The sequence below is a fragment of the Anser cygnoides genome, chromosome 1, assembly GCF_040182565.1.
Source record: "Anser cygnoides isolate HZ-2024a breed goose chromosome 1, Taihu_goose_T2T_genome, whole genome shotgun sequence".
In the NCBI taxonomy this organism is placed as follows: Eukaryota; Metazoa; Chordata; class Aves; order Anseriformes; family Anatidae; genus Anser; species Anser cygnoides.
Genome location: NC_089873.1, coordinates 126,798,445 through 126,818,917, shown reverse-complemented (window position 1 = coordinate 126,818,917; position 20,473 = coordinate 126,798,445). Strand labels below are relative to the sequence as shown.

The window sequence follows — 20,473 nt, the reverse complement described above, 5'->3', positions numbered from 1 at the left end:
ACTAGGCTCTGCTCAGAGGGCCATTTAATCGTGGTAGAAAGGGAAGGAACACAAACCCCTTCCTTCAGAGCATGTGATCACACTAACCACTTTTCATCATGGTTACCTTATGGTTCCCCCTCTGTGCATCTCCACAGGTTAACACACACCTTCAACACAAGAGGAAAACATATCAACAAATATTCCTTTGCTTGCGCATTTTATTGGTAAATTGCAGATGTAGGTTTGAACTTCCACTTCCCCGGTGAGCGTTACAACTTTTCTGTCAATGCCTAGTCATGAAGTGCTCCTTCCCGCTGCCATCTCTCAATTTGAAAAGAGCTATCTCTGCTCAGTTTTTTTGAAAGAATGATTGTAATTTACCTTCCCAGGACTCTACCTCGTATCTAAGCTAATTCAAGTTCCTGAAACTGGTCTGGAGATGATTCCAAAACATATCTGATTTGAACATTTTCATTTATGTAACTCCAAGAAGCGCTCAGTTACCATGTGACTCTCTTCAAAGAGGCTTCACTCTTTCTGTGCAACATTCTGAATTACACCTCTAAAACAAATTAAAAAACAAACAAAAAAAACCACCACTCCCAAATGTTGCCTAATCCACAAATCCTCTATCAGATTTAATCCTATCTCTCAATATCTTCCGCAAATAAAATGGATTGCTTTCAAACATTCTCAACACCTTTAGTTCCTACCAGCTCCAAAAAGAGGAGCAATGCTCTGAAATAGTGTCAGGTAACTCCAAAATTTCAAGGCAGCCACACAATAATATCAGAAACTACCGTATTTCAACATCTGTTCCCCCACTTCCTCCTATTCCCTTTCCCAGGGGACAAAAGCCCAGACCACCACTTAAGTAAGTGGTTATGGTGTGAATGAGTTTTCACATATATGAAAAGCAGTTTTGAAACAAATATTGTTTATACCTTGTGAATAAAATAGCTCCATAAACAAGGACTATGCAAATTATGTTAGCTTTCTGTTAATCGCTTCTCTTCCTTGTATAGTAACCATGATGTTCTGCTATCAGATAAACATTTAAAAAGATCCTTTCAAGCCACATCCCACCACAGGTAAAACATAGAAAGACTTAAAGATTCAAACAAAATAAAATAAACAGTAAGTTAAATAAAAATAAGTAAAACAAAAATGACAATTAAGGTGGGTATCCTCAAAAGTTACTTTCAAATTCTAATACAGCACTACAATTTCACACTGTTTGCACCCAAACTGAAGCTATCATTTCTGGAATTAAACAAAAAGACAGACAATTTTTGTTCTACCTATATGCCTCTGAAGTTTTCTTAGAAGATTATGGAAGATTAACATGCATAAAACAAGGATGCCATCAAAGGCTGGCTGAGACAGGAGGTGTTGTTTCTTTCCTCATCAGTCTGTCTTTACAACGCTGTCTTTAGACCTAGAAATGGAAATGCCAGCTGGAAACTGGCATAAGCTTCATATATCCTCATCACTCTACTCCTTTATTTAGACAGCCTAAACCTCACACCGTGAGAGTACACGAAAAGAAACGAGGGATCTATCTTATTTCAGAGACAGCCTCTCAAGGCCAAGGAGCTCATCTATTAGTAGTTTACCACTACTTTTCTTGACAAGGGCATTAACATCAAAGCAAAGCTTCAATCTCTCACCTTAAACCAGTAAGAAAGACATCAAGAAGCAAATGCAACCACCAATTATAAACAACCCTCTCAGACTGACCTACGTCTGATTAGCTACACACACAATCTTAAACAGATGAAAATATGTAGGCACTGGGAATTCTTACAATATTCAGAAACAAAAAACAGGGTGATACGCTGTTTATCTATACTCCAATAAGAAAAGGTACTTGGAGGCTTCCTAGACTTTGCTGTTGAGGAAAAACAGTGTTGCTAGCCTTCCACCAGCACCACCTCTGCCATATAGGAGCAATACTTCTCCTGAGGCTCAAATGATGGTCTGAGATGAATGCTGGTATGTGTCTACAGGAACAAGCAGAGACTGTTTACACTTGCTTGATATGAACAAAGGCAAGGCAACTGTAGAACAGTTTGCCCACTTTCACATTCACCTGTGTTCATCTCACCTGTGTGAGATATTCTAGAATTACTTGAAAGTCCTATCCAGATCACAGTAAAGAAAACTTCCTATACACCTACACTTTTGAATAATTTTATAATACTTTTAGTTACTTGAGTGTATAATCAAAAAAGGGAAGCAAGCATTAAAATTTATGTGTTTAGTGGTTAAAATACAACAGAAAGTTGTATATGCTTTAGTTTCGGTAAATTAAAAGCATGGCTCACAACAAGCCTTTTGTGAGAACTGCTGTCTGATACCCAAAATATGCTGAAGGAAATCCCTCAGTGTTCAGGAGTAGGCTTCTGCCATTACCTGTAAGTAGAAAAAGTAGTTGTCCAAAAATTATCTAAGTGCTTAATAACAGACCATATTTTTCTGTTAAGTTCAAATGGAGAAGATCTAGAAAGAACATGCACCTAATTACCAACATATAATATAAAATTAAAGAGAATGTTCACAAGCTTGTGTAGAACATCTGATAGATGGAAATGTACGCCAACTGTGATGAATCTGAAGTAAAACAAACGTGCATGGTAAAAAGTACATCAACTCTGTAGTGATAATAAAAATGTGAAGTGCTTCACAGTAATCCCAGAGTTTAGAGAGACCTTCTGTTCTCTTGCCGAAGGGCCTCACAGAAACTTTGATTCAGACTTCCTTACCAACACCAGTCTTATTGTAAAAATTAAATTTAATCCAAGTGATAAATCCTCCCTCCTGTCATTTTTTTGCGTTCTTTCCAGTATTACTCTTCAGTTTTCTGGACAAAACCTTCCTAGAGGGTCTGCTAGGACACAGGATTAACGTAGGGACATAGCTACCTAAAGAACCACAGGAGAAATATCTCATTGCACCATCTACTAGTTACAGTGGTTCACAGTCAGCCTTCTAGGCACACAGTCAGAAAACAGCATGAACAAAATGACGTGTGTCATTCCATAAAAAAGGTGAAGAAAATAATTAAAAGCCATTCACCTCCACAGCCATCCTACAGGTAGCCAATACCAAAACTTTACCAAAATTACCATCATCCTTCCAGGCATAGTAAATTGGAGCTGGAACGCATTTTCTCTTCTTCAGTTTGAATCCATGAGACACTCAGTAAAGACTTCTCATTCTCCAAAATAAAGCAACTATTCATGACTATTTTCCTGCAGAACTGCAATGCATGCAAGTTAAAGAATTTTTCCAACTATATTCTAAGAATAAACCCAAAATATAAGCCTTTACATCAGAGTATCTAGTCTGAAAAGCGAGCCCTATAAAGGATCAAAAATACCCCATGCTATGTCAGTCTTATTTTTCCCCTTTAACAATTAAGGAAATTAATAAGCAGAAGGAAAGATAATGAAGTGCAGGGTAAATTTTCTTTAACAAAAGATTGTCTTCAGAGCATAGCTTTTTTTTTTTTTTCCAGCAGCCATTTACCACTCTCGCTCTATTTGTATTTTTGTTACTCGGTCTTTTAGTAAAAAGCTAACAAAAAATATAGAAAGGCTACTTTTGAAGTGGCCAAAATAAACATCTATTATTTGTAAACTCAGTAACTAATTCTTAACACGTTATTATCTGAGGTAGATATTAGCATAGCTCCTTATGTAGAACTGGTAAAAACACAGAAAGATTTGGATGGCTCATAATACAACTGTACTATTTCTAGCCACATAAGCAGAAAACTATTTCAAAGGTCATAAAATTGTACATGAGTTTTCTAAAACTGCTAATTCTGAATGTCTAAGTGAAGCAGCTCAAACTCAACTACCAGGAACACAGAAGCTATGCTATGTCTTTTCAAAGAAGATGTATATATCAGATTTCTAGAGCTAACTCTACCTTGCCTGCAAAATAATAATAATAAATAATAAATAATTGAGATTTGACTAGAGATTAAGCTGACTCAAAACAAAAGATCCATCAACCCTGCTACAATCCATATTATTTTCACATCTACTTATCTCTGGCCATATTCTAAACACGATTACAAGCCTGTCAACAAACATGATTAAATTTCTGACACGCTTACTCCAAGTCAAAATTCAGTCAAATTTGAAAAGTTACATGTATGTCTCTGAAAGGGCAGCAACCAAAATTGCTTTGCAACCAAGTATCAGTATACATGACACTAGGTAAACTGCTGTACTTCACTTTTCCTTTCTCTAGCATGGGTGATTACTTAGTTACAGCCCACGACCAGTGTGAAAACTGGTCAGTACCTGCATAGGACTTTGAAGGGCTATTCTGCAAGTGCTACAAATCACGTAGTGTTTTTCAGCCTAGCTATAAAAAGAGAAAAAGACTACAGCAAGAACAATGCCCTCAGAGTGTCACCCCAGTTAAAAAAAAAAAGGGGGGGGGGAGGGGGAACAGCAAGAGAAATCACAGGGAAGCTGGAATCTAATTGCAAAGAACTCTCCTATTAGGATAGAACCAGAAACCTATATGCCAGAATTGAGGTGCTCAGCACATAATAAATACTGCTAGCAAGTCTATCCAAGTCAGTGATAACCTTCAGACAGAAAAATATCACGTGCAGCACCTATGTAAGAGAAGTGGGGACCACTAACCTGATCCACTAGACGCTTATTCTAAACCTCAGCATATGAAATATGTAGAAAATATTGATACGTAATTTACTAGATATGGAGGTGAGAAGAAAAATTAGATACATTTATCAAGGACAAAATCACAATGACAAAATTATAATGCCATCTTCTCAAAAGCAATGATTTGCTAGATACAGAAAAGCACATACTCAAAGATGGACTAATTAATGTGCTTTTCATCATAGCTCTAAAGTACAAATTGATGTACCTAGTGATTAGTAAGCTTCTGATTTAGACTCAGAATTTATAAATCAGCACGGACTAGTCATAACACACCCTAAAGTATGGTTATTTGAAAAAATTTCCAAGTTTTAAGGACAGATTTTTGAAACATTTACATCTGAGCAGTACACAGATCAAAATCAAAATATGAAGGGAAAGCATAACATGGTTGCATACAATAACAGAGAAAAACTCAACTTTCCTCAAGACTTAAAAGAGTTACAGGAAGGTTTAAAATAAAGGTAAATGTAATGTCTAGTGGAACTTGTGCTTCTCAGTCATGAACCTTTCCTTTATTTTCAAACAATTTCCCCGAATCCTTATATCTATCCTTCCATTTTCCTCATATATCTATTTTAAGAGCCAAACAACAACAGAAGCACCTATTCCTACTTCAGGGGCAGCTTTTCCAGGACCATTTAGAACAAGCAAACAGGCTACACCTTCTCTTGTGCATCCCAAATGCATGTCAGTCTTGAGGTATTAACTCAGTCACTCATCAATTCCTTTTTAAAAAGACAAGCCATACCACTCAGACTGTAGATCTCTTTTTAAAACGCTGTAAGAAACAAAATGGCCTAAGAGGCAAAAAGTATCCTTACTGCGACTTGCAAAATTACGTTATGTAAGTTATTTATGTACTATAATGACAGGCATCTCAGAAATGCCTGTTAGAAAGGTTACATAAGAGTACATATGACATGTCAGTGAGTGTATTGCGAATACTGAGCTTGCTGAACCGTAAGAGTCAGCCTCAGACTGTATTTGGTACATTTATGCAGGAGTTTACCATGCGCTGGCTTCAGAAGGAGGAATTCTTGTCTGATTTTTGATCTCCAGGAAAGCAGAGTAATCAATATCTTCCCCCTTCGACACGCAGTAGCAGGTTTTCCTCAAGTTACTGACAGAACAGTTAACAGACATGTTCTTTTATTAGGAAAAAAAAGTGGTTTGTATTTTTTTTTCACATTGGCTTCAACTGCAGATGTCCTTTGTCACTTGTCACGTTGGATTACTCAGTGCTCTCTAGCAGGTCAAAAGACAAATACATTTCTAGCTGCTGTGACGAACGACATGCATATTTAGCTGTGCTTCCCTGTACTGAACATAGCACTGTCCCCCTTTTAGAAAGTGCACTGGAGTCTCTCCGTTGCCACTTACAGTTATGGGTAGGGCATTCACATATAAGTCTTTTACATGTGGGTATATAACCCAGGACACTGAAAACAACATCTCTCCTTAAGTTCTATCTGTTTGGCAGCTGCCAAGAGAAACCATGAAAAGGAGTGTATGCAGGACAGATATCAGTGATATCAAAACCAACTTCAGAAGTTACACCTAAGTATAATCCTAAAAATCAACACGCACTTTTCACTTGCGCTTACAGAAATTTGACGGGAGACAGCTTGATACTTGAGCTTCTATCCCAAAAACTCAAAGAGCTGATGCCTCTTTCACATGAACCTTAGCCTATTAAATCAATTTTAAGAATACCTAGTGAATCCTACAAGTTTTCCTACTAAAAGGCTTAAATTACATAAAAAGGTAAAAGCTTTATAAAAAACAAGGCACTACACGGTATCTTGCGGAATCCAGCTCTTACTAGCTGGAAATGTTTTAACCCAATATAAACATTCCATTGGTGTTCTGAAACAATTCTAGGTAATTAGATTTATTTTATGTCCACAGGCTAATACAGGATCACCAATATATTTTATGCATTAAGTTGTCTACTCAATTCACACATAAAAAACCAACCCATTTAAGGCCCAACACAGGGCCTTAAATCCTATTAATTCATTAGGTGGTGAAAAACGTACAAGTTAAAGTTTGTCTGATCACACAAAATTAATAACATTGTTAAAACAAAATAGCACAAATTAAGTAACTCCTAACTTGAATACCTTCACTGCTACTAGCCTGTGAGAGAGCTGCTTATGAGCTTTCTAGCTCTCTGTTGACAAATATTCCTGAGATTCTCAGGAGCTAACGAACAACATTTTTTGTTTATTCTTCAACAGAACAGTGGAAAAAGCAAGTTTTCTTTTAACCTCTCAACATACATAATCATCAGATAAATTTTAGATAACCTATTACAAAGATTCCTCTGATATTCGAAGTCATTATGTTTCACACTGTCAATCACTTTTGATTGCATTGTTTGCCTTGTGTAAAATCAAATGTACGTGTATCTTTGAGGGATCAGGACCTACTTCCAACCGCTGTGTAACAGCACAAGTACTGAAGATACAATAACAAAAACGGCCTGCAGATTTAACAGCAGATGACAGTTTTCATTTGTAAACAATTATAATTTTTAAAAAAAAGTACTTAAAACACACAAACTCCACAGTCAGTATGTTTTGATTATATTGGTAACATTTGTCATGACATATGCCCTACATAACACATGCAGTCCCAAAATCTCTGGAAAGCAAGAAGCAACTTGTAGAAAACAAGAATGATTAAAGTAAAACTTGATACAGGTGACCTTATTTTAAAAACATCCTTTCCATATGAAATCACTTAGAACACATGTACTGTAAACCTACCTGTTCTCCAGCCACTGTACATACTACTGTCTAATAATCAGATGACAATACTTTAAGATGTTTATCTTCTACAGGTATACTAGAAAAATAGATGGTATCTTTTTGTTCCTCCTAACAGGACTGGGAATCTTACCTATTTAATGGCATGCTGCCCTAGCTAAATGATGAATCCTGTCTATTGCTTTTCAAATGCACCAACCTTCTCAAAAACACTGGATGGTGTCATCAAACAAAACCTGATGTTCTGAATGATGGTGTCCGTATGCCTCCAGCGTCTTCTATCATGGCGCAGCCAGGCCTGAACAGCTTCATACAGCTCTATCTCTGGAAACCTGCTCAGATGGTCATTATCCAAGTAAGACATGAGCTTCTCAAAGCTCAGATATGAAAGGAAGTCAGGTCTGGACATGAGCGGCACAAAATTCTCTAGCAGAAAGGAGTCCAATTTTTCCCTGACTCCTTCGATGTTTACACCAAAATCATCCAGAAGTCTCATAATTTCTGCACAGTTTTCTAAGCAGATCTTAGCTAAGAGAAAAGAGCAGCAAAATTTTACCACCTCTATAAGCTGGACATACATGGCAGCCTGAAGGATTTCATGAACAGTGTTCATACTCAGTTCAATAGTTCCATAGTACATGAACTGGAGGACATGACTGAAGCCTGTAGCTGTCAGACCTTTCAAATGGATTTTGTCCTGATCTCGTTCCCGCATGTCAGCTGTGAACATAATCCTGAAGTAATCACTCTGGGTGGCAAGCAGTGCTTTATGGGCCTGAAATTGGTGGTCTTCAATGACAAGTGTGACATCAAGAAGCAATCCCTCCTCATACAGTGCTCTGAATCCAGCAGAGACACTGGTGTCATGGATGGAGGAGCTAAACCCTTCCACGTCCCCTGCCATGAATCACCTGGGGGAAAAAAATAAACATAAAAATAAAAATAAATTTTTATTTCTAGTAACGAACATATCACAAACTCTTCCTGACCAGATAAATCCTAACTGAAGTTGCTTTCACTGAGACTTAAAAGTCTTCCCCATCCTTTTGGTTTTATCTTCAGCTGAAAAATTAACTGAAGAAACAACTTAAGACTCGGAATTCAAATACTTTTCACCCTCAAATATTCTCCTTTTAAAGATCGGTTGACGAACAAGAATAACTATGCAGTAATACCAAAGTAATTCCTCACTCCACACTACCTAGTGGTCAGATAATGAATATACAATGCCAAAAAGCTCACCATTGTTCTCCCTCCTTCCCCTCCCCCCCAATCTTTCTAAAGGAGGTATCTCAAGAGAGCAATAAAACACCCACTCTTGAATATCAAAGGTTTCAGAAAGGAAGTGGAACTTCCTTAACTTCAGAACCAAGCTGTAGAAGAACTGTACGAGGTGTAACAATAAAAAACACCCTCCTTAAAAAACGTACATCAATTTACTCAAAAGTTATTTCTAGGAAATGAAACATTTTGCAATTCGAAGATACTATTTAAGTTTTTTGCGTCTCATTTCTCCCATAAAGATATAGTTCAACTTTTCCTCTTGTTTCTTATTCTCAGAATTATTTACATAATGAGATTTATAAACTACAAAATACTAAAGGCCACAGGAAGCACTGACAGGATTAGGTCACAATAAATAATATTCTATCTACTATATTTTATCTACTGGGTTTAGTGAAGCTTAACTGCTTTTTAAACGCTACTTCTGTGCAAGCTAGGGTCAACCACAATTAAGTTAAAAAGAAAATAAAGACCAGCACCATCTTGCCCTGTAAAAGTTAAGGAAGATCAATAATCGGTAAAAAGCAGTATAAAAAAAGTACTCAAAATCCAAGAATTTGTCAAAATCTTGCTCACCTTCCTGGGGGCTAGCTAGGGTGCAGTTCCATTAAACAGCTTGAACCAACCTAACTATTTATCACTATTCGCAGGGCAACGGTGCACCTCATTCTCCCTCTGTCCTCATCCTGGAGTCTAAGCTTCTGCTGCCTACTTTGTGCCATTTCTGCTGCTCATCGGACTGCTCTGGAAAACCCATTCAGCTCTTAAGCCTAGCAGAAAATAAGCCACGGGGAAAAACAACCAGAGAGTGACCAGGTTGGCCGAGGTTTCACAACTTCAGAGAGCAGCTACCATGTTGCACCCCAAGCACCGCATCCTGACTGCTGCCATTCTGTCGGCAATGTATTTTATGAGTCTCCATGAACAGATAATCACCTCCTCTCCTTAACTCATCCACACCCATTCTGGAAAACAAAACCTGAGATTTTCTTTGTCTACACAAAACTACAGTGGTGTGTGGGTGTTTGTAGCCGCGCCTTGTGGAATTGGCACCACTCCCACACCGTTGAAGCCTGCTGACAATCACAGAATAGAGTTAAGGCCAGGAGCAATTCAGGCAAATTAAGGCCTCAAAACAAAATTCAAATTCCTCAAAGTAAGAGCAGCAACAAGGGAACAAAGCTGACAACCCAAACACTTTCCAGTGACCCAGTATCCATGATAGCACACTCCTTTCAATGCAACTGAAGGTAAGAGAGAAAATGCAAACTGCTCTGGAGCTTCCCATTGTGAATCCCTTGTTCCTGAATAAACCACATCCCTACCAGAAAGGTAAATCATCATCAAATATTTTCCTCTTAGCCGTTGATAATTCTTGTATAAAAGCAGGAAAGGATAAAATTACTTTTCTAACTCTTACCATCTCAAGAAGAAGCAACAAACTGAAGAGGAAACATAAAGCCTGGCTTCAGGAATTTGCTTTCCAATAGGAACTGCGATATTAAATAAAAGACAAGCACTAATATTAGATTTTTTTTCTTTCACTAGAGCACTTCTAACACCTCCCCTTCCACCTCCAGTTCCCTGATGTCTAACAGTAGCTGAGCTCACACTAAATTCTTTTCTCTTTATGAAACTTAATGGTTACTTTAAACGGGCTTTAAATGGGCTCCCCATTTTCATAAAATATAGAACAACTTCTATATACAACTACCTCTCCATTTGGTTTGAAACTGGCCAAGGGGTTCAAAGGTTAGTAGGATTTTAAGACAGCAAAGCTGGGTTAGCTACATTTCTTTAGGAGATAACTACGGCATACGCCTCAGCTTCAACTCCAAGGTGAATGGAGATGACAGGACAGAAGGACAGTTGACATCTGCTAATGTGAGACATGAACAGAACAACAGAAGAATAAATATTATAAAAAAAAAAAAAGAAAAAAGTCACAAGAGAAGGAACATTCCCCAGATGACTGAAGCAACATATAATAAACTGAAAATAATGGGATTTCCCATCACAAAGGCAACAATCTCATGGGAGGGATTTCTTCAAAACAGTACATATGTTACTGTATACATAAAGACCACACAGGAACAATACCAGTACGACATGTTGGGGGCCTTTGCCTTTAATTTGAGAAAGTTAATTACATTATGCATACTCTGCAAATGAGAGGAACTCAGGGCTTTAAAAGGGTACTCTTCACCACCCTCAAAGCAACAAAAAGGAGAAGTCAGCAAGTGAAGATAAACAGAGACAAATCCCAGAAGGTAAATGCACCAACTCGAGAGGAGCGAGTCGGGTGTTTTTCTAATGATCTAGATAAATAAAGTCACGATATCCAAAAACCAGCATCAGACAGTGATCTAGGCAACTGACTGTGGATGGCCCTGCTTGAGCAGGGGGCTTGGATCAGACGACCTCTCCAGAGGTCTCTTCCAACTTCAGCCATCCCATGATTCTGTGATCAAGCTGCTTGTATAGCAACTGCTTTTTTTTTTTTTCTTAAATTTGATTAAACAGTAGTTAAAAAAAAAAAAACACACTATTACCATTCAAATTCAAATCTATCGAAAAAGTAAGGTGGTAGGAATCACCAAAAGGCATTAAAAAAAAACTGCACAGAGGGAATCCTACTAGGTTCCAATTTTCATATCTCCCTAGAGGTGGTTATTTGGTTAAAAAAAAAAAAAAGTATTAAAACAAGAAGTCAGCCACAAAGCTCAACAGTAACAAGCTAGTCAACACTCTGAAATTATTATTTCAGAATGTTTCAGAGAATGGATGTTTTAAGTCACTTAATCCTTCTTTTCACATCTCTGCTTATATTATTTTTAGTAAGTCTACAATTTTCAAGCTCAGAATGCTTCCTCCCAAACATCACACTGCATTTAATGGATTTCTTAGGAAGACACACAAATAAGACTTCACCAAAACCCCATCTAAAGACTCCTCAGAATTTTACAAGTAACAAGGGGAAGACTACTCGTTTAAATTACTACTACTCCTCTATTAAACAAAAGGAGTAAATACTCTTTTTTCTAGTATAAAGCCATACACAATATCAGAAGTTACAATTTTCGTTAAAACTCAAAATTGTATTGGCCAGTGCATATACTTTAACAAGGGGTTAAAATAGTTTTCTATAGAGTCTTCAACAGAGACTGAAAGAGTAAAAGTTAAATGCATATTATGACCAACCAGCAAAAATCTTTATTTCTATAGCTAGTATTCCAAGTCAAAAGCAAACAGCAACATGGTAGCTCAAATATTAAAAAAGCAATACAAAATACTCTCAATGGAAGTCATTTTTCTAAAGCACAGCTATCCTATTCCTCCCACGCAGACACTTGCAATCTTCGATGTAATTCTATGCACTATTCAAATGCTGCAGCTTATTTCCCAGAAGACAATAATGTAACAATTTTTTCTTACTTTCAATAAAAATGCAAAATTCAGAGTTAGATTTTTTTCCACCCATGCAAGTCACAATAGCACACTTGATTTGACAGAAGACATGTAGCCTACAGTGATCCGCAAGAAAAATGGAACAAAAAATTCCAATGTATAAACAATAAAGGGAAAAAACCTAAAGCTGCCGTTCTGCATTGTCCTGCGCATACTAGAGCTGATCAGTGTAATGCAGCACAGGAAGTAAGATTCTCTGCTGAAAAAAAAAAGGGAAATACGCTCAACCTTGTTAGCTTTTCCTGACATTTCTTCTTCTTTCAGCACATAATGCATTACAGAGTCTACTCTGCTGCGACTGTAAAAGCTCTTTCTTGGAACATTGATTTCTCATCTTTATTCTGCAGTTGTAATAAATGTCTGAAAAGCCTGCTCCAGACTGCTTTTTCTTGCCAAACAAGGAGAACCGTCTTTCCTCAGGGTCTGAGGCTTTTAGTCACAAGTAGAAGAAATGGAGGCTAAATGCACAGGCTACTGAGAAGGAAGTTATGGAATACTTACTTGTGGCTCATGCCCCTCTTGATTTCAAAATCTATCCAAAAGCAGTATTTCCTGAAAAAAGTGCCCTAAAAAGAAGCATCTGTATTTAATATGGAAGCTTGTGTGCACTTTCTAGGGATAGAAATGTATTGTCCTAGCAAAGCACTGACATGATCAAGCACAGCATCTGAAAGGCAAATTTCTGCTTTCCTTTCCTGCTGTTCCTTAATAACTCATCTGTGATGCTGAGACAGAACTAGCAAGCTTCGTATGAACTACTTGTTCATTCTACCACCTACCTCATAGAAATTCTAAGAAAGCATCTATGTGAACACAGCTGAACCACAATTTTTCACATAATACAACGCTATCTCCAGGTTACAAAAAAGATATTTCACAAGGCATATATAGCCGTGTTTTGGTAACATAAAGTACTAAAATAGAGCTTAAAAAACAAATCTCTTCCATCTATGCCATTCCTTTCATCTGTCAAATGCATGCATTTAAATGTAAATTTTAAAGGCAGTACGTACGCTTTACATAGCAAAGCACATAGCAAAAGCTGCTTTGAGGAGCACTCTTTCACACTAACTTTAAACTAACACTGTCCTGCACGAACGCAACATTTCTCCATACTCAGATTTTATACATGTATGTGCAAATACACAACATACAGGCAAAGCATTCACAATTGCACGAACTGGTCACTGAAAAACGGGCCTTTGAATGCAGATAGACAATGAGTGTATAAGCATGCTTATATGGTATAGATAATTTATCCCCCAAATTAGGCCTCTATTTACATGGTTTGACACTAAACCCACCAAACTTTGTCTGAACCACCATTTTTCCTCACAGCTCCCCACTAACAGCACTGGAAGGAATTATATAGAAATGAAAAGGATCAGTAAGAGTGGATATCAAAACTTTCCATTGCTAGAATAATTGGAGATGCAGGAAACAAAGAAACATATCAAGTTTCTGCATGTGTAAAATCCTTTTTAATCCTAAATTTTGGAAACAACTTTTCTTAAACCTCTCAGCATTATCTGGTAGTTCACGTTGAGGACTTCACCCAGCCCGAGGTGAGAATTCCAAAAGCATCCAGTTACTTCAGAAGCGAAGAGTTGTGAGCTTAACAGTCACAGAGCCAAAGAAACGATGCTGCCAGAACTGCAGAAGCTAACACCTTGGGTACTCTTGAAAACCAGCCACTGCACGAGGCATTTCTTTTAGGGGCATACATCAGACACTGACAGCCTCTACCTGTGTCGCTATCTCCAAGCAATCCACAGCAGCTCTTAACAGCAGCAGCAGCATTTTTGTAGCACATCAGTTGCCTGTGAGGTCATCATGGTTATGCTAGAAGCGTTATCAGAGCTAGTTATAACCAACATACTTAAATGACATACGGATCGTCTCAGCTCTGCATGCTTACACGTCACACTGGAAGTCTGCTTCAACGATAGTGTACAGTACTAGGAGTGTTTTGTTTTGGAAAAACCTCTAACCCAAAGCAGATGTGTCGCTGCTCTTAGATATATGTATTCATAATGGATGAGGTTCTCAACTCATATTGCTTTCTGTTCCTAAAAAACGGCATTACAACCCAATTTAGTCTTTCTGCACTGAAGAATCCAAATGTTATAAGCACACACAAAAAATAGAACCATTTCGTTTCAAGAGACTACTGAAGAGTTTAAGTATCACATACAGTCAATTTAGATGAATACTAACAGATTTTGTCAGAAACTCCGCATTTTACAATGCTAGCAACCAGAGAATAATAATATGCTCCCCAGATGAGCCCTTAAATCAAGCTTTAGGACGATAATCAAAAGGTGTCTGATGAAAGTGGATGCTTGACAAGCCTTTTAAGACTGCTAGACATATTAAGCTGCTGTAGTTGCTTGACCAGTTTAACCTCACCTGACTGAATCTAAACTCAGTTTCTGTCCCATGAATTAACATTAAGTGGATGACGTAATTGCACCTCGCAGACACCGAGAGATTTTTAAACCATTTGGCTAAACTATCACTGCAGCTACGCCTTTATAAAAAACATGCACCAGAGCTAAGAACAAGCGCAGCCCAATGCTGTTCCAGCTACATCTACTGATGTCAGACCACGCAGTCTAAAATATTTCTAACAGAGCCATAAGAATGAGAATCGTCTCTAACAAGAAAAACTTGTAACACTAATATGTAAGAGTTACATGATGGCAGGGATGAAAACTATGAATTTGCCACTGCTCTCAAAGAAGAACGACCACCCTACCTTAAGCGTCAACATTATTTATGTGTTTGTAATGTATGTAATGATTAATTTTATCAAATGTCAGAATTATTATGACCAGTGATTTTCTCATTGTTAAGACACTAAGAACATCACAGTGTATTTTATACAGAGGAGTATCAAATTAAGTATTTCCTACTCAATAACAAAAAATCTAATCCTACATGTTTACAGCAAAGTGTTTAGGCTTTTAGCACATACAATTTTAGCATAATAAAAGGTAATGAGCTGTATGTTACTACTTCAGTAAAAATTATTTTAATACAACTTAGGATATTTTAACTACTTCTTAAAACTCATTGACTTTTTTGTTATCATCAGTAAATTTACTGCTAACTCAGACATGCCTTTTTAGTAGTCCTCTGAGAAAATAAGAATGATGAGATTGTGCCCTTTGTCCAAGATGCACAGCTTTTGACTCCACTGTCAAGTGCCAACTTCATTTGTCAGGACAGAAGTCTGAAACTTCTACAAATCTGCACCAAATTGGCAGCTACCCAAACAAAAAGACCCAGTACTACCTCCAGCGTGAGCTCAACTTATCTGTTCTGCTTTGCCTGCTGAAAGGCAAATCAGCACGTGTAGATCCAAACCAGCTACAGGATATAATTAAGGAAAGTGAAAGGAGATGAGTGACGGTGGGAAAGTTTATAGGACATGTGGTAGAAATTAAACACATTGGCTAGGTGTTGGAAGGAAAAAACACAGAAAGGATGTTGACACATGGTGGTATGCCAAGGGGATCCGAGAGTGAACTGGGGTGATGGCAGTGAAAGAGCTGGGTTACATCTTAGGAACAGGTATATGACACAACAAAGAAGTCAACAGGACGCCACACCTCAGCAGTTCTGCCTTTTTATCGGGTAACAGCTTTATAGTTCCCCTATTCTTCATTTAAAGGAATGAAAAAGACTTTAAGTTTTTAAGTGACGTTTATGCATTTACCAAAACAGGTAGAAGCCTCAGTACCAATCCTGAGTGGTAGGCTACTCCCGCTACCAGTAACCACTATATTTTCTAACGCTGCCGATCGCAAAGTAGCCCTTCCTGCGGCAGGCGCTCGGCTGACCTACTTCAGCTCTCCTACCGACACGTCCCACACGGCTGAGCAGCCCCGACCAACGGGGCAGGAGGACCGGCAGGTCCGGACGGGCCGCCGGGGCCCGCGGGGCCGCGCTGGGGGCCCCAGCTCTCCCGGCAGCCCGCCGCGGCCCAGCCGTGCCCGCCGCCCCCTCCCCGGCGGCCGTAGGCACGGAGCTCGCTACCCCCGCCGGGTTCTGCGGGCGGAGCGGAGGAGGAGGGCCCCGGAGACCGGTGGAGGCGAGGGGGCCCGGGCCGCCCTCGGCGGAGCTGACGGCAGCGGCAAGGCTGTCGGCTTCGCCTACCTCTCGGCGGCAGCGGCGCTGGAGACGCGGCTCCTCCCGCAGAACCGGCGGAGAGGGTGCCCTCCGTGTAACATACAGCCGGAGGCGGCGGCAGCGGCGGGACGCGCCGCGGGGCTGGGGAGAGGGGCGAGGGCTGAGGCAAAGCCGGGAGGAGGAGAAGAGGCGGAGGAGGAGGAAGAAGGGGGGACCCTGAGCTCCCTCCTCCCCGCGGTCCGCGCCCGGGGGGAGCCGGGGAGCCGCTCCCCGCCGCGCCACGCTCCGCTCCGCCCGGCCAGGGGCGCTCCCGGCCGGGCCTCGCCGCCCGCCCCCCGCGTACCTCCTGCGCTGCCCGGCGCGGCCGCAGGCGCCATGTCCCCCCGCCGCAGGCGCCCCGCGCCGCCCGTCACTTCCGCCGCCACCTGCGGGCCCGCCGAGCGGCCGGCAGCCCGCGGGAGGGGCCGCGCCCCGGGCGGCACGAGGCGGCCGCCGCTCCCCCGCCCGCGGCCCGGCCCGGCCCGGCCCGGCCCGGCCCCGCACGCCTACCCCGCCCGGAGCCGGCCCGGAGCCCGGCGGGCCCCTGGGAGGCAGGTCTCTTACCGGGGGCTAGCAGCGGCCGGCGGCCGCTGGGGATCGGGAGAGCCGTGCCGAGGAGCGTCATCTGCTTGGCTCCTCGCCCGCCAGCATCCACCTGTGGGGGCTCCGGGGCTGGGTTTCGCCCCGCGGCCCGCCAGCCTCGCCGCGGCTTTGCAGCGGCCCCCTCGGGCACCGCGGGGGCAGCGGCGCGGCGGGGATGTTGTACCGGAACGCGCTCCGAGCGGCAGCGAGCCCTCGCCGGAGCTGGCGCAACTCCTCCCCCTCGCAGCTGGCCGGCTGCGGGAGCTGCAGCCTGATCCGAGCCGCCTCGCCCGTCGCGGGCAGCCCCGGCGGCCGCTGTGGGAACCAGGTCACCGAAGCCCAGCGGGTCAGGGCCGCCAGCCCCGTCTGCACAGCACAGCCCCGAGCAACGACCTGCACGCGGCTCCCTGCGGACTGACTGCACGGGGCTTTGCCGTAGCCCAGACTTCACCTCCTTGCTTTACTGTACGAGGTCAAAAGAAAACCCGACCTTCCCACCTGTCTAACGACACCACACGGGCACCGTTGGACCTTTGGTCTGGCCCTGCCACCCTCAAACCCTGTGCTACCTGCTACGTCCCTCTCTGCTTTAAGTAACAGGCTGCACGCACGCTGCCATCCTCCCCGTGTATACTGCTGTTCCCATCCCCTTCGCTGTCAATTTTCAGCCATTCGTTACCACCCCCACCCCACTCTCGATTAATAAAACAACAGCACAACTCCTCTAGAACTGCCACCCCCAATCTGAACGTCTACCCGACCTTTCACAGCTTCGCACAATCAACTAGTTACTCCGTGCTCAGCTTCACAAAAGACTTCCCACTGCTATTCCCGCTCTGTTCAACTGACCTCCTGCTGCTCCCTCATGGCCTACTTACTCCACGTTACAAACACCCTGCTCCCATTCACTCCCTCATACCAGTGACCTGACCTCTCTCTGCTCAGCCAACTTCATACCGTTCCACCTCATGCGCTTACTCACGCAGTAAATTTGCCCCATTTCCCCGGTCACCATTTCAAAACCTGTTACTTGCGCAGTTACAGTGAAACAACTGACCTTTATGCACCCGCTATCCCGAAGCAGCTACCATTCCTGCCTCCTCAGCCCCAAAAAGACAGGCTCTCCCTTATTCACAGGATATGTCTTCTGCTGTATCAAGCACATACCACACCGCTCCTATCTCATGCTTCGACAAGGAGAATCACTACAGAACACGTTTCACACGTGCAGAAACCATACAACTGAAACATCACGCATCCCTCTGCCCTCTTCAGACTTTTGACCTTCACAGGTCAGGGAAGGCAGAAAAAGCTAGCCGGGCTGTTTTGGTTTTACCTGACTGTCATTTTGCTGTTTGCAGTTTGTGGCAAGCTGAGGTGTAAGATGATCTTCAGGTCTCTCCTATACACTGCCATAGAAATGGACCTCAAACCTGGCAAAAAAACAAAGCAAGCCAGCAGTTTTTACATTCTTATTCTCATCATTATTAAAACATGTATTAACGTATTAAAGAGTATTGACAAAAAAACACTCCTCCTCCACGTCGGACAATTTGCCTCTAGTGTAAAAGACAAAACTTGTTAATAATGTTGCAATCTCCTAATTAAAAATGTAAGATTGTTAAATTTGGGCCCTAGTCAGCAACCAGTAGGGTCAATACCACCTTAACTAATACTAATTTACATAGAGATTTAGGTTGTCTCCTCTCATTTAGGTATCTGTACAACCTCGGTTATTAAGTAGTCACCATTGGCTTAAGTGAGACTATTGAAATTAATAAAATTCGGGACATAAGTTTTTGAGTTATATTAGTGTGCAGTTTACTATTTCATTTCTATAATTTAGACATTAAATTCATGCATGCGTGTATCATATACTTGACAGTTCCTAGAAACATTTTTACCTTGTTTTGACTTGACATTTGCAGTCTTTAGACTTTCATTTTTCTTCATACTACACATATTCCCAAATACAGTGAACCCTAGTAATAAAACATCAGAATATGCAAAATGTAGCATTTCATTGTTTAAAATAGGAGCAACCGTTTGTGTATTTTTTCAGATTCCTGGCAGAATTCTTGGCAGGGATTAAATCATTTCTAAAGATTGCTGCAAACGTGACAAAAGCTGTTTCTGTAATTTTATATTGCACTGCATTACTGCATAAGTATACAGCTAAGTAACTATAGAGTCTAGTATTTTCAGCTCATTTTCATGCCTGATGTCGAGGCAACCAAATTCAAGTACTACATCGTGTTCTCACTATAATTTGTATATCTGTCATAAGCATATATTGTTTTTCCCAAAAGCAAGATATTTACAATTCTTATGTAAAACATCATGCGGCCTGATGGAAGACTAGAAATTAAAATGTGTTTTATTTTTGTGCAGAATTACTGGGTTGCAAGACATAATACATTTTGTCACTGGCAACATCATTACTGTACGGTTTCTTACCACACTCTTGTATTCTTTTCTTCAAAACAAGACTGCTGGCAATGTATTTACTATTGGTATATAGAGCAGAAGTCACTCCTGGATCTTGTATCAGGAAAGTATGGAAATAGTATTTGTGAAAGTGGGAGGTTACGCGCGTTGTTAAACCAGGCATACCAGTTTTGTACAGATTTCCATCATCGCGTTTCAATCACACGTGTACTGTGTGCCCGAGACCTATTGTTTTCACCCAAGCAGTTAGCCAGGCAAAATCTGGGAACCTCCACATTTTCCAGTAAGCAAAACCGCTGTTGATGAATGTGGATGCATTTGACAGTGGTTACTTATTGTGAAACCAGTTGCTCTGGTCATTGAAGAAATCCTATTACAGTAGCAATATCCCCTAGGCCTTTAAGAAGTTCCCATGGAGAAGAAGTCAATTCAACTCCCCATGGGGGAGGGTTGTGAATTTGGCGTTTAGTCTCTGTTAAGTCTCTAAAATGGATGTCAGCACTGATCAGGGATTTTATTCCATTTTTAACACGTTTACTTTGTAAACACGTTTTAACACGTTACGTTGCTGAACACAGCATGCATTTGGTGGGGGTTTTGGGCTGTTTGGTGTAAAAAAAGCTCATGTCTTGGAGCAGGGCCTTATATCAGTTCTCTACAGGACTCAGCCTCCAGAAGCCAGTAACAAGGGAAAGGCTGACATTCAAAATCGCATTAGGCTGATGGCCAGCGGAGATTACCAACACATGCACAGCGACATCTTGCCGTTAAAGCCGGCGAGCTGATCAGCCGCCGAACCGGGTGCGCTCACTTGCAGCGCACGCGTGGCTCCGTCGCGGGGGAGGCAGCCCACCTGCCCGTCACGTCGCGCCCCTCACCGCCCCCAACACACCTCCATGTCCAAGCCGCTAGGCGCGCAGTGACAGACGTTGACGTCTTCACCCCCCCCCCGTCCACGGCGATGCCCGGTCCCCGCGGCGGCCGTTAGAGCGGCCGTTAGAGCGGCCGTTACCTCAGCGCCCCACGCGCCGCCCCTCCCCCTTCCCCTTCCCCTCA

At 41.5% G+C, this 20,473-nt stretch overlaps 1 protein-coding gene across 14 annotated transcripts in view; it reads right to left on the bottom strand.

The window, feature by feature from the left end:
- The window catches only part of KLHL15 (kelch like family member 15), a 27,701-nt gene extending 7,228 nt beyond the window's left edge, over positions 1–20,473 (bottom strand). Inside the window, exons 1-5 of one of the 14 annotated variants that reach the window (XM_066980694.1) lie at positions 19,427–20,303; positions 18,874–18,951; positions 18,306–18,402; positions 10,167–10,239; positions 7,662–8,373 (exon numbers count right to left, since the gene is read on the bottom strand). In XM_066980694.1, the coding sequence (XP_066836795.1) occupies positions 7,662–8,366 (705 nt within the window). In that variant the 5' untranslated portion in view covers positions 8,367–8,373; positions 10,167–10,239; positions 18,306–18,402; positions 18,874–18,951; positions 19,427–20,303. The other 13 variants (XM_048045963.2, XM_066980689.1, XM_066980669.1 and 10 more) reach the window with 13 other exon arrangements.